The following is a 14,243-nucleotide window of genomic DNA, read 5'->3' on the forward strand; positions in this document are numbered from 1 at the left end:
ACAAAATCTAATACATCAACTAAGAATCTTGCTTGGGTTATTCAAATAAAACAATTTTAACTCAAACCAAACTTAAATATACTATAATTGATTAATCTAAATTATTAAATTTGGGTTGAAATTTGGTAAACCAACTCTTTACATGGTTTCAATTTGTCAAATTAAATAAAGAATTTGGTTTTGAAAATATGTCTTTAAAAAAAATTAAAAATGGTTTATATGAGAAAGTGGTATTAAAGAATGAAAAGAAGAAAATCAACAAAGTAGAGAAGAAGAAGAAGACATAAAGTCACGGAAGAAAAGCACATGCGTAATCAAAGGCAGATTTATCCTCTGGCCCCATCTATCTTCTCTCTTCTTCGCATTCTCCAATGCTTTTTCCCCATTTTCCTCAACTCTCGCCGTCATTCCCGCTCTCAAACCACCAAAAAGGGGACCTTCCTGCACTAGGTTACTCCACTCTTCGCATTCTCCTAATGTTTCCTTTCTTTTGATTCATTTCCCCCCATTTTCTCCGATCAAAATGTAATCTATTCATGTTTTCTTACTACTTATCCATAACCCATGTGGAATTAACTCCTATTGTTCTTGCTTTGCAGAAAAAATCGGAGCTTTGATCTGCATTAAAGAACTACTGTACCTACTCCGTTGATTTGTAAGGTTTGTTTGAATTTTGAACTTGTTAACTGATAATCTGGCGAAATGTTACTCAATCTAGGTTCAGAATGATTCTGATAACTCAATTTACATATCCCTGCTTCTTGGGTTTTGTTTATACTTTTAGATACTTCTTCAAAATGTGGATAATATATTCTCCATTTTGCAGTCATTGATTCTTGTTTAGATCTGGGGATTGATTAGCAATGGAGAAAAAACAGTTGCATTTAGATAGGCCATTGTTATCTGTGAGGCGTATACCTTCGCAACTGCCAGATGAATGGGGCACCAAGAAGAATATTCCCCCCAGACTAAATTCTGCTCCTTTGTACACGCCTGAAAAAGATTTAACTCGGGTTTCCAAGCCAGGGGCTGTCCCTTTTTTCTGGGAAAAGATTCCTGGAAGACCCAAAGAAGAACAGGAAGCTGTTGAGTCTGAGTCGCCGGTTGAGTCTGCAAGTACTCCAAGATTACTGGATGAAAGGAATCTAATGAAGAAGAAGTCACAAGTTGCAGCAACTTCTCCATATGATTCCAATCAAGAAAGTGCAGATGAAATGTATTCTGATGCACTTGAGACACGTTCCCCAACAGAATCATTTTCGTTTGATTGCAGTTTAAGTGGGTTGAGTGGCAATGGAAGTGCAGAACCGAGATCAAGTAGAACTTTTTCAACTGATTTACAAACTCGAGATTTCATGATGATGCGATTCTTACCAGCAGCAAAGGCTATGGTCATTGATCCACCACAGTATGTTTCTCGAAAGCATTCTGGACAACTCTCTGGACCACTCGACCAACCCAAACAACCGGAAAAGATTGCTGAACAAAGAAAACCTTCTCCTCCTACAACTAAACCGAACAATCCCAACACCAGTTTGCAGAAACAAAATCAAGAAACAGAGGATCCAGAAACCGACCACAACGATGATGATGATAATTGCATTGATTCGATAAAAAAGCCAGCCAAATTACGTGGTCTATTTGCAAAAATTCGCAAAATAAATTCTCTCTGCCTATTGAAGCAAATCCCTGGTTTGAAATCGAGGAAGCATGTGGTGCCTACTCCTTGTCCTGCCAAAGAAGTTAACAGGATGTCTAGAACCACACACAGTGGACCATTACCTCTGTTGTCTGATAAGGTATCTTCATCTTTATGTAAAGTTTTTGAACTAAGAGATCATAGAGTCAAGAAAAAAAAGCTCATCATCACACTATTATTTTATTTTATTTTGCAGAATTCATTGAATACGGGTAATGTGCAAAAGATGAGACCTGGATCAAAATCACAGGAATTTCCAATACCAAAGAAGAATCCATCTTCTGGATCCAATCGATTGAATCTCTCAGGTGAATTACAGACAAGAGTTGGATCATATCCATATCGAAATAACGCACAAAGAACAATATCTCCATACAGAAATCAGAAACCTCCATCACCATTTCGTGGTAATGGATTCGTTAGCGTGCCTAAAATTGTTCGTAACTCTGAAGTTAACACCTTTAAAAACCTTCAACCATCTGCTCCAATAACTCCAAACATCACAAACTCGATAATGCATTCTTACCCCAAAGTTTTTTCATCGTTAGAGGATGAAGAATCTATTGATGAAGCTATCATGGCAGAAATATTTTATCAAGATCGTAGCATAAAGTCTAGAGCTGCAAGCCTGCAATTAGGTTCCTCCGGTATTCCAGAGGAGGTACAGACTGTTGTTGTAGAGTCCAGGTCAGAACTTACACCTCCATTGCCGAAATCACCATCTGAATCTTGGCTATGGCGGACAATACCTTCCTTGAAGAGTCCATTTCAGTCTCATTCCAAAAAACAGAAAGATAATGTGGTGTCAAACCCCAATAGCAAGTGGGAAACTATTGTTAAAACATCTAACAAACAACATGATCATGTCCGCTATTCTGAGGTACTTCTTTTTTCACTTTTTGAATGTTTCTTGCTTTTTGTAGCTGTTATGGTTGATGGGGGTTGATTTGTGTTTCCATATTTGACAGGAGTTAATTCCTCGCATTTCTCAACACTCCAAAGCTTAAAAGGACTATCTCTGTTTTGCATTTCTGGAAGGTGTGTTGCTTGTTTGTGTGTGTGTTTATGTGTATGTGTGTGTGTTCTTATTTGTGGTTTGGTCATTTCTGTAAATTAGGTGGGGGAAATTCTCTCCTTCACAACTAAGACAGGTAGAGAAACAGATCATTCTGAACAAACAATCACAATGAGAGAAATTTGTTTTCATTGTAATACTAATCAAACATCTTGCTTGATCAAGTATTCAAGTCCAAGATATGCTGTAGCAATTTTTATGATTCTCAGCTTTCTTGAGGAAATATGTTTTTGTTTTGCATGACATTCATAATTATGTAATTGAATTTCATGAATCTCCTAAATATAGTACTTGTTTTATCCATCCCCCTTTATCCACTAGTCAAATTTCATTTATTTTCTCCCTAATTTTGCTCAACATTGCCACCTTCTGTTTTTTTTGTGCCCTCTCTAGAATTAGTACTCAAAATGGGAATGGGTTAGGGTTTGATTTTTAGTTCTTGTTTGTGGTTTTTTTTTTTTTTTTGGATAAAAACTGTTTTCTTTTAAACTGATTTGGAAAAAAATTTGGTTTTTTAAGTATACAATATCTAAATATTCTTATCTTTGATGAATAATAAAATTATAAAAATATTTAAATAAGGGGTAAATTGATATTTTGTTTAATGAATATAATGATTTGATTATGAAAATAAAGGAGATGTGATTAATTTGAATTTTTAGGTAAAATCCTTCCAATAACCCAATATATAGAACAAGCTCCAAAAAGAAGTTATTTAGAACAAAAACAAATTGAAGATTCTTTTTGAGAAATGTCACTTTGAAAACACACTTAAATTGTAATAGATCATGGTCTTGTCAACTTGACATTAAAAAGTCTAATTTGTACTCGCCCTCACACCTAACACTAAAACACAAACTTAAGTCCCAAGAGAAAATACATAATAGAAACAAGATAACACAACCAACTACCTTAGGTTTTGGTGTCACCTATTTATTTAAGAACTAATTATTAGTTTTAGTAACTTTATTTTAAAAGGATATAAATAGAAACATATTATGATGAGTAATAATAATGTTGTTGGCTTATGTAGGTAGAATGTAGGTATTCATTTGTAATTTTCAAAATAGAGTAAGTTGATGTGAATATAAGAGCAATAAAATAATTTGTACACAAATTCTTAGTAGGTGAACTATAAGGACATTTGGGATCTAAATCCAAATCAGATTAGTCAATGTAACCCATCAAATCTAAAAATCAATCACTATCGATTTAAAGACCGGGAATTGTCAATGAGACATGAAAATGAAAATTTTTAAATCTACAAACAAAAAATAATTGACTATTTTTTTTTTTTCTTTTTCTTTTAGAGACTCTCAATTCTTATCGTTTAAAAATTCAAATAATGTTGTCTTTGAGGTGACCATTAACTAATTACATAATCGTTATATTTTCTTCATATAGAATTTTAATTTTATAAATTGTTCATAAAATTTGTAAACTAAATCATCAATTATTTATATTAATTTTATAGGTGTTAGTTTGTATTATTAATTAATTAATTATATAACAAATTGAATTAAACTGATTATTTTTCTATGAAAAGAAAGCGCTTCCCATATTCCAATACTTCAAATCCTTCAAATCCAAAGAGTAAACCTATGAATGATATTTTTTTTCTTACAATTATTGTAAAATTATTTTTGGACTATATATGATTATTTTTTAAACTTTTACAAAAATTTCCAAACTTGTATGCTATATAATCATAACAATTAACAAATATAGATTTTCATGCATGAAATAGGAATTTTGTGACAAATGAGCCTAATTGAAAACAACCTTTATATCAATTTGGTAAAAAGTAAATTTCTAACACAGAAATTACATAATTATATTTCCAAAACAATTCCAATTCATATAAACAACTTAACAAATGCAAAACAAAACCAAATAATCGTGACCAAGTATAAATATACTTACATTATTATGATATGAATAATTGAATTTATCAACTACCATAATTAGATTTTTATACATACCACCACTCTTTTTTTTTAATGAGTTTCAAACAACCACTCATTTCCCTTCACACAAACTCCTAAATCAAAAATAAAAGAATGATCTTTAAATCAAAACAAATTATTCAGTATCAGAAGGCAAACGTGAATCATCAACATTCAAATTCAAAAGTTTAAATTGATCAGATTCTTGTTTAGAACTATTAAGTGTCAATAAACCAGGTTTCAATTTTCTTTGATAAAACTCTTTATATTCTCCTTTATCACCTCCTTTCTTCTTCACCTCCACCATTCTCAACTCCGGCGTTAACTCAAATATCTCCGCCGCAATCCTCAACGGCGACCCTTTAACCCCAATCTTTCTAGAACCTTCAAAACACACTTTACAATCTTTCTCATTCTTCCTCACTCCAAAGCTCACAACTTTAGCTATCTCTTCCAATTTCGATATAATCTTAGTCACCGGCGCCCCTGAAACAAACCGTTCTCCTTCACCACCGCCGTCTTCGAATAAACCAGACAAATCAAAGCTAGATGAGAATGATATTATGTCAAACGCGTTTAAACTCATCGGTCTTGGTAAGTTTCCGATCAAACGGGGGATCAAACGGGGTTTCTTTTTTATAACGACAACCTCCTCGGTTTCATTGTCGGTGTTGGAATCTGACCCGGGGTCGTTTTCATCGTCTTCTTCCTCCACGCTGCACATTTTATCGCCGTCAATGTAGAACTTAACGTGTTTGAACCCTTTTTTAAACCATTTATTTTTCATGATTTCGGGTATTGTGATTCTTGTTTGGGGATTTGTTCGGAGTAATTTATTAAGCAATCGAGTCATCGGAGGTGAAAACCATCTGGGGCATCGGAATTCGCCTTTATAGATCTTTCTATACATTGAAATTAAGTTAAAATCACGGAATGGTAAATAACCAGCCATGAGTACGAACAGAATAACTCCACAAGACCATATATCTGCTTTACTTGCATCATATCCTTTTCCGGCGAGAACTTCCGGCGCTACGTACGCCGGAGTTCCACAAAACGTATGAAATAACCCATCTTGTTGTGTTCCGTCTGAAACGCAGCTGAGTCCGAAATCAGATACTTTAAGATCGCCGTTTTCGTCTAGGAGTAGATTTTCAGGTTTGAGATCGCGGTGATAAACGCCGCGATTATGGCAGAACGCGACGGCGGAGATGAGCTGTTGGAAATATTTACGAGCGATGTCTTCTTTTAATCGACCCATGGCTACTTTGTTGAAAAGTTCGCCGCCTCTTACGTATTCCATTACGAAGTAGATTTTTGTTTTGGTCGCCATTACTTCGAATAATCGGACGATGTTTGGGTGACGGACGCGGCGGAGGATGGCGATCTCGCGTTTTATGTGGGAGATTAAGCCGCGTTTTAGGATTTTTTCCTTGTCTATTATCTTAATCGCCACGCTTTCTTGCGTTTTCACGTTTCGGGCATGGTAGACCTTGGCGAAAGCTCCTTGACCTAGGAGATCGCCGAGAACGTATTTTCCGTGAAGTAAGACTTTTGACGATTCCACCATCTGTCTAGATGAACTCGCCGTCGCCGGCGCCGGCGCCACAGTTAAATCGACGTTTGCCATTTGGGTTGAAAGATCAATTTGAGGATTTTGCATTGAATGAGTAAATTTATAATAAAGATGATCACAATAAATGGGAGTTTGAAGAAGAGATCTATAATTTATAAGGAAGCCGGCGGCGGAGAGACGACTGCGTCGCCGGCGTTAAAATATCTTTCTGCCCTTTCAAGGACTCAACTGCCGGAAACAGGAACAAGGGCAAACGGCCATTATGTCTTTTTTTAAAGATATGGACAAATTGACTTTTTTTTTTTAATATTAATTATTTATATAAAAAAAAAGTCAATCAATTTATACCGACAAAAAAACACAAAACTTATTTTACTAGATGAGTTCCAAGTCATATAAGCAAAACCAGAAAATCATGACCAAGAATATTAAGGTATATAATTAGGTTTCTTTTGGATAATTTAACATCATCTTAGCTAGTTAGCTATTTAGAAATTGATTGCAAATATAATAATAGAGTTTTATATAAATGAAACTTCTGATGATTTGTTTTGATCATTTAGATCTCATACTAATTATTCTTAAAGTTTTTTTTTTTTTTTTTATCACATTTGTTATGAATTTTTAATTTAGTTTTTCCTAACAGCTAGGTATGTACTTTATGTTTTTTTATTATTAACATTTTTTATATAACAATATTTAAAATTAATAATAAATAACTTTGAGATCTTATAGCTATAGTATATTGGTATATGGTTATTTTGATTTGATTTAATTTATATAGTTTAATTAATTTTTTATTTTATTTTAATGCAAGTAAATTTTTTAAGGAATATACAATGAATCAATATATTAAAAATATTTAGACTATTTAAAGAAGTTATTTTAGTAATTTAAATAATTTATATTTTTATCAAATAAGATTTTAAATTTTATTGATATTTGGTAATTTGAAAAATTTTAGTGGGTTTTTATAATAAAAAAATAATTATTTGATAAAAGAATAATAGTGGAATTGTTAAATTGAGGTTAGGGATAAATTGAAATTTTAAGATTTTTTGGACTTCTTATTGTTAATGTTAAATACAAGATGAAATTTTGTCCAAAATCTTATTTTTTTTTATAACTTTAACCATAAGAAGCCTAAATTGTAAAGTTTGAAAAAAAATCGAAAATATCAATTTACCTAACATGGAGTTCAAATTTAAAAATAAAACAAAAAATTGAATTTTATTTAGTTAATTATTATAAAATATGTTTGTATTTAAAATTTAAATTTGAAAAAATAAAAATAAAAATATTTTAAGGGGTGAATTGAGATTTAATAATTAAAATGGTTAAAATCTAACACAAACTCTTAATTTCTGACTTCACGTTAAATGAGAACCTCTTAAATAATAACTATATTTGTCTTGTCTTAATAAAAACAAGATGAGTCATTTTATTAAAAAAATATATCATTTATTTTATTATTATAAAATTAAAATGAATTTAATTAGGAATTATAAAATTAATAAAATAGTATATAGAACATGATGAGAATTATATAATAATGAAAAGTCAAAATAAAATATGAAAATGACTTGATGACGATGAAATTGTCAACTGTCATCCTTCCTGTTGACTTTGTAGACGTGTGAACACGTGGGATGCGTGTGACAATGAGCATTACGTGGCCACTTCCTCCGCTCTTGATTTCAATTTTATCGGACGGCTATGACAAAACTTAACATTAGTAAGCCGGTGAGCCCGGTTCACCTTCTTCATTAGACCGGGTTCAGAACCGACCGGATTGATAAAAAGGTATCGTTGCAAGCAAATATGAGAATACTAATTCAAATTAATTTTACATTTTTCATATATATTTAAAATATTGTTCTATGTAAATAATTCTATCATTCTTTTATTTATTCTATCATTAATTGGGTTAATTAAATTTAACTAATATATATATATATATATATATATATATATATAATTTTTCTATTTTTCTAAAACTATTATTTAAACATATATTTATATATTTAAAATAAGTCAACTTTTTTATAAATTATCCCAACAAAATTCTCAAATCCAAATTTGAATAGACACGTGTGATCTATTTATATCGACCTGGTTAAATTTAACATGTCAAAAGGGTATAACACTATTATTTTATAATTATAATTGGTTAGGCAAACAAATAATTATATCCAAATTCAACTAAATAAAATTGTTTATAATAACAAAAATTAAAGGTTTAATATTTCAATTAAAAGGGAAAATGGACAGCAATGTTGTATACTAGATAGTATTACTGCTACCCATTATATAAAAACAATCTTATCCAAATTTATCAAAATGTACAATATATGGTTAGTTTATTTGAAAACATTTTTTATATTATTGAATTAATTTGAACATTTTTTTACCAAGAAATAAACTCATTTGAAATGACTTAGAGACAAATTACAAATTTATTTGTTATCAGATCCATAATAAAACTCAACAATATTTCCAAATGAATCATTTTTTTTTAATTTGTTGCTAAGTTTTGATATTATCCATGAACGGTCAAAAGTCAAAATAAATAAAAGGAAGAAGGTTAATAACAGATTAAAAAATTAATAAAATATTTTGAAATAAGACCTATAATTAAATCTATTTAAAATACTTAGTTTAAAAAAATTACTTGTGTATTTTTTTTTGGATTACTTTTTAAACAATTATTTTTAGTATTATTTAATAAATTCGTAACAAAATAACATAATTGTTTAGCACTCATTTTCTACCTTCACATAACTTTAACACTATTAAAACATCTAGATGCGTACATATTATTTATTCATATATATATATATATATATATATATATATATATATATATATATATATATATAATAATAATAATAATAATGACTTTTACTTCTATAATATTGTATTTTATTTATGATTAATATTTAGATACAAATATTTTCTCACAAAAATATTATGTAAACATACAATTTTGTCCAAAAATAAATGTTAGACAAAAATTATTTTCAAAATTTTAATCTTCAACAAATAAAATAAAAATGTTAATATTGACTATATTAAAAATCATGAAACAAAACAAATACAAAGTTATCATAGTTACAATCAACTTAATCAAACTTATTGTCACAATTAAAATAATAATTTAAGGATATTTAATTATCAGATAATACAAAATACGTATGAACTCATTTTAAAAAATTGGAAAAAAATAAAAACTACCAAATTACAAATATTGTGGAACAACAAATAAATTGTGCAGATAAATTTAAAAATTATATTAAATAAATATGTATCGTTAAAATTAATTAAATAATAATAACTCAACGGTCTTCACTCTCCCATTTTTTTTCTTTCATTCTCGGGGCCTGGGTCCTTCAAAAATATTCCAAACTTTGTAAATTTTATAGAGAACAAAATAAAAAACAAATATCATTAAAATTGACACATTAAAGTTCTGAAATTAGATATCGAAGGTGTGAACTAATATATATATATATATATATATATATATATATATATATATATATATATATATATATATATATATATATATATATATATATATTTATATTTATATATTTAATTTTAGATTGGCTTATATTATCGGGTTCATAAATAATTTGATTTATTTAAATATAAGTCTAATAGTTTATACAAAATGTTTTTTTAATTATATATATATATATATATATATATATATATATATATATATTTAAAATAACAATTAATACATATTAATTTCTTTTTTAATTATTTTTAATAAATAATTATATATATCACATATATAAAAATTAATTTATCACTATCTTAAGTTTAAAATGTGAACAATTTAATCATTACACGTGATTATTGAATTAAATTTATATATTTTTTTTATAAACTAAAATGTGAGATAAATAATCAAATAAATAAATTTATTTTTATGTAAATATTTTACGAATTATTTTTAAATAAGTTATTATATATATATATATATTTATAAAATAATTAATACAAATAAAATTATTGATTATATATAATTATTTATTTAAAAACTCATAAAAAGAAGACAAATAGTCAAATAAATCAGTTTAATTTTATTTAAATATATTGTGGGTGAAAATGTTTAGAAGGGTATTATAAAAATTAAAATGACAAAAAATAGTATGAAAGATAGGTGCGAATTTAAGGGATTTAAGAGAATAATGGTTCGAATTAGATTAAAATTCTCAAAACGAGGGTATAATGTGACCGTTAACGACGAAAGAGTTGTATATGTGGTGTAAATTTGAGGGATTAAGGATTGATGGTCCAATTTTGAACAAAATACTCAAAGAGAGGGGTGGTTTCCCAAAGTAACCTTATTTGGTGTTCAACTTCTCAAACTAACTTAGTTTGTTCATTCATTTTCAAACTAACCTAACCTAGTTTAATGTTCAAACTCAGTTTTTATTACATTTAAAATTCATTATATATATATAGATATTATTTTTTAAATTATTATTTTTATAAATTTGATATATTTAAATTATTATTTGTATAAACTAAATTATTTATAGTTTGATATATATTTTAAATATTATTTTTATAAATTTGATTATTTATATTTTCATATATAATTTAAATGATTCCAGCATGACGGTCTGAAATTATGCACACTCCCGTTCTACTTCGACATATAAATCTACGAAGACGACGTAGAAACCATGACCAATTGGTAGTTGTTTCTTCATTGACTAAAGCATAAGCAAGTGGGTATTGGAATTAGATCTCATTGCAATTAATAACTTCCAGTTATACCTTCCTTTCAAGGGTTTAGGGTTTAATATTATTAAATAAATGATGATGGTAATTGTTTTTATGAATAATTAATTATTATATTTTTATAGTTAAAATATTTTAAATTTATTAGTATTTATCAATTATTTAATAGAATGATTAAAGAAATATTTGCTACACTATATAAATAATAATTAAAATGTAAATATATATATTAAAATATAAATAATCAAATTTAAATTATATAAGAAAATATAAATAATCAAATTTATAAAAATAAAAATTTAAAATATATATCAAAATATAAATAATTTAGTTTATACAAATAATAATTTGAATATATCAAATTTATAAAAAATAATAGTTTAAAAATATATATCTATATATATATATAATGAATTTTAAATGTAATTAAAAAAATAAAAATAAAAAAATGAGTTTAAACAGTAAACTAGGTTAGTTTGGGAATAAATGAACAAATTAGATTAGTTTGGAAAGTTGAACATCAAACAAGGTTAATTTGGGAAACCATTATAAATGGAGTGTAAATTGTCCAATAATGATAAGTTAGGTAGTATACAATATTCAAAGTGAGGGTATATACGGTGAGTGATTAGATATCTCTAAATTCAAGATAATAGATCAAAAGAATGAATATATTTAGATAATATTATTTTAGTTTATTCTTTCATGATAAATATAATGTAAGATGAACGATCAGACCACAACTAGTGGTCATGTGCTCCAATCTTTCAATATTAATATAATTATTTTTTAATTTATATAATTACATATTAAATATATATATGTATATAACAAATTATTTAAAAATCTTTGACATGATTCAAATCATTTTCTAATTCATATTTACAGTTTAAATTTAAAACATTTATATTTCAAATTACAAAAAATTGTATGGCGGCGGTTCATGGTGTTTTTTTTGGAAGGAAATTAATCATAGGATCATTTAAGAACTATCTAGATATGATAGAACCGATCTAAATAACAAAAACCAAAATTTGAATTTCAAATAAAAAAATTGGTTTGCTGTTCTTGGGTTAATTCTGTTGAATCACAGCCCAGAAAGCTTCCCAACATGATTGTTTGGATTATGTTTGATCCAACATGATCATGTTTGATCAAAATCAAAATTTTAAAAATGATGAAAATTTTAAGTTATTGAATTGGTCAAAACGAACAACTAGTGTTCTTGTTTGATCCTTATAACACATATACTTGATTGATACCAAAACAAGAACATTGACCGTTCGTTTTGACCGATTCAAGAAATCAAAATTTTCATTTTATTTTGAAATTTTGATTTTGATCAAACATGATCGGGATAGATCAAACATGATCCAAATGGTTGCCAAACATCATTACAATAATGTTGGAAAACTTTCTTGGCCGTGATTCGATCGAATTAACCCAAGAATAACAAACCCGTTTTTTTATATTTTGAAAATTCAAATTTGATTTTTTGTTTGTTAGATCGATTCATTGATTTCATCATATCTAGATAGTTTATAAATCATATAGTGATAAATTGCCAACCATAAAACATCATAAACAACAAACATACAAGCTTATGCATTTTGAAATATAAAAGTTTCAAATTCAAACAGTAAATATGAATTAGAGATTGATTTGAACCTTACCAAGGATTGGAGAACATTCATTGATCCTTATGATAGTTTTCTGGATGCACAGATCCGAACTTCCAAGCCTTAAACATAAATTTAAAAAAAAAATCGAAAGCTTCAAGCTTTAATGGCGAATTTCGATTAAAAAGGTATGTGTTGGTTGGTTAGCTTCGGAATGACTTGAGGATGATATTTATATTCCTCCTAAGTCGGTTGAGGAAGCCTAGTGACGTGAATCAGCCAAAATACATTTAATGTATTTTGGCTTTTCTTTAGTCAACTCGCCGGAGTAGGTAGTGACGAGGCCTACAGTTGTAGGGGAAATGATCACGATCTCAAGGTGGTAATTTTAAGCTTTGAATGAATTCATTTAGTGGACCAACATTGAGTTCCAAAAATACAAAATCAACAGGGCTCGTTTATTCTTATCCTCGCGGCGTCGCGATGGAGAAGATGATAGGGGCCAAAAGCGACGTCGTTTTGTCTGTTTTTGGTGTTCCATCTGCGGTCCGTCAGTTGTTAGCATTCCGTTAGCGTTCTGGCTAACGGAGTGTTAGCAGTGCCTTTATGAACCAGACGCGTGTTCCCTCAGTTACAACCGGCTACGCGGAGCGCTTTGCCATGTTGATTGAAGACCAGGCGTTCATCTGATGGCTGCGAATCCTACTACAACGAATCTTTTGGATTCCGCCTACACTAGATTACTAATTTTTTTGTTAAAACCTTAAGAGTTTATTTGAAATCGATTTTTCTTTCACCCATTTATCTTTTTTTTATCTTGTTAAATATATAAAATATTAAAATAAATATGGCAAATATTTTACCAATCTATTATATTTTTTGGATTTAAATAAATAAATCTCTTAGGTGAATTTGATACAATAATGAAATGGCCAATTTATTTGGACTAAAACCAAATCACCAAACTCCTAATGCATACTAAGAAAGGAGAGATGAAACTTAGCAAAGAGAAAATGCAAAACACAAAAGTCCAGTTTCACATTCACTATCTCTAGGGCTGAAATTTATTCAAGAAGGATAAATATAAAGTGATAGTAAAATGGTTTGCTGCAACAATGAGGGAGTTAATGAAGACTCCTAAATCGAAGACCTATAAAATTATTCTACATGAAAAATCAATGAAGTCTAGAAAAACAATATTGGGAAAAAGGCTGATAATTCATCCAATGACTGTCATTCTTAAACTTTTAACATTTCAAGACTCTTGGCATTCGATCTTATCCATTGGCATTCCATCTTATCGAATGTCATTAAATTTCACCAAATATTCACATTTGAATTTGGTATGAATTTATATTTATTTGGATTAAATTACATTTAATTTATTTTTCCAAATTCACATTTTTATTTAATTAATGAGATTAGTTTAAAATTCCAACAATCCCCACATTAATAGAAATTGAAAAATTAACCCAGTGAAAGTTTCAATAGTTGAGTCATACATAGGATAGGTAGGTGTAACCCTTTGAACCTTACCTTATGAAAGTATATATATAACTTTACTAGCCGA

General features: G+C 28.5%; 2 protein-coding genes across 6 annotated transcripts; one reads left to right on the top strand and one right to left on the bottom strand.

The window, feature by feature from the left end:
* Positions 1 to 280: 280 nt before the first annotated feature.
* Positions 281 to 3,019, top strand: LOC124934867. 5 transcript variants are annotated; one of them, XM_047475388.1, is made up of 6 exons: positions 281 to 450; positions 600 to 660; positions 827 to 1,799; positions 1,896 to 2,579; positions 2,668 to 2,737; positions 2,817 to 3,019. In XM_047475388.1, exons 3-5 carry the CDS (start codon positions 864 to 866, stop codon positions 2,704 to 2,706), a joined length of 1,659 nt encoding a protein of 552 aa, XP_047331344.1. In that variant the 5' UTR covers positions 281 to 450; positions 600 to 660; positions 827 to 863; the 3' UTR covers positions 2,707 to 2,737; positions 2,817 to 3,019. The 5 variants fall into 5 exon arrangements, with proteins under 5 accessions (XP_047331344.1, XP_047331327.1, XP_047331331.1 ...); XM_047475371.1 differs by having other exon boundaries at positions 281 to 525; positions 2,668 to 3,019; XM_047475375.1 differs by having other exon boundaries at positions 281 to 525; positions 600 to 655; positions 2,668 to 3,019.
* Positions 3,020 to 4,856: 1,837 nt separating this feature from the next.
* Positions 4,857 to 6,299, bottom strand: LOC124927993 (CBL-interacting serine/threonine-protein kinase 12-like). Its single transcript, XM_047468511.1, has one exon. It carries the CDS (start codon positions 6,288 to 6,290, stop codon positions 4,857 to 4,859), a length of 1,434 nt encoding a protein of 477 aa, XP_047324467.1. The 5' UTR covers positions 6,291 to 6,299.
* Positions 6,300 to 14,243: the final 7,944 nt, after the last annotated feature.

The sequence above is a fragment of the Impatiens glandulifera genome, chromosome 1, assembly GCF_907164915.1.
Source record: "Impatiens glandulifera chromosome 1, dImpGla2.1, whole genome shotgun sequence".
Taxonomy (NCBI): Eukaryota; Viridiplantae; Streptophyta; class Magnoliopsida; order Ericales; family Balsaminaceae; genus Impatiens; species Impatiens glandulifera.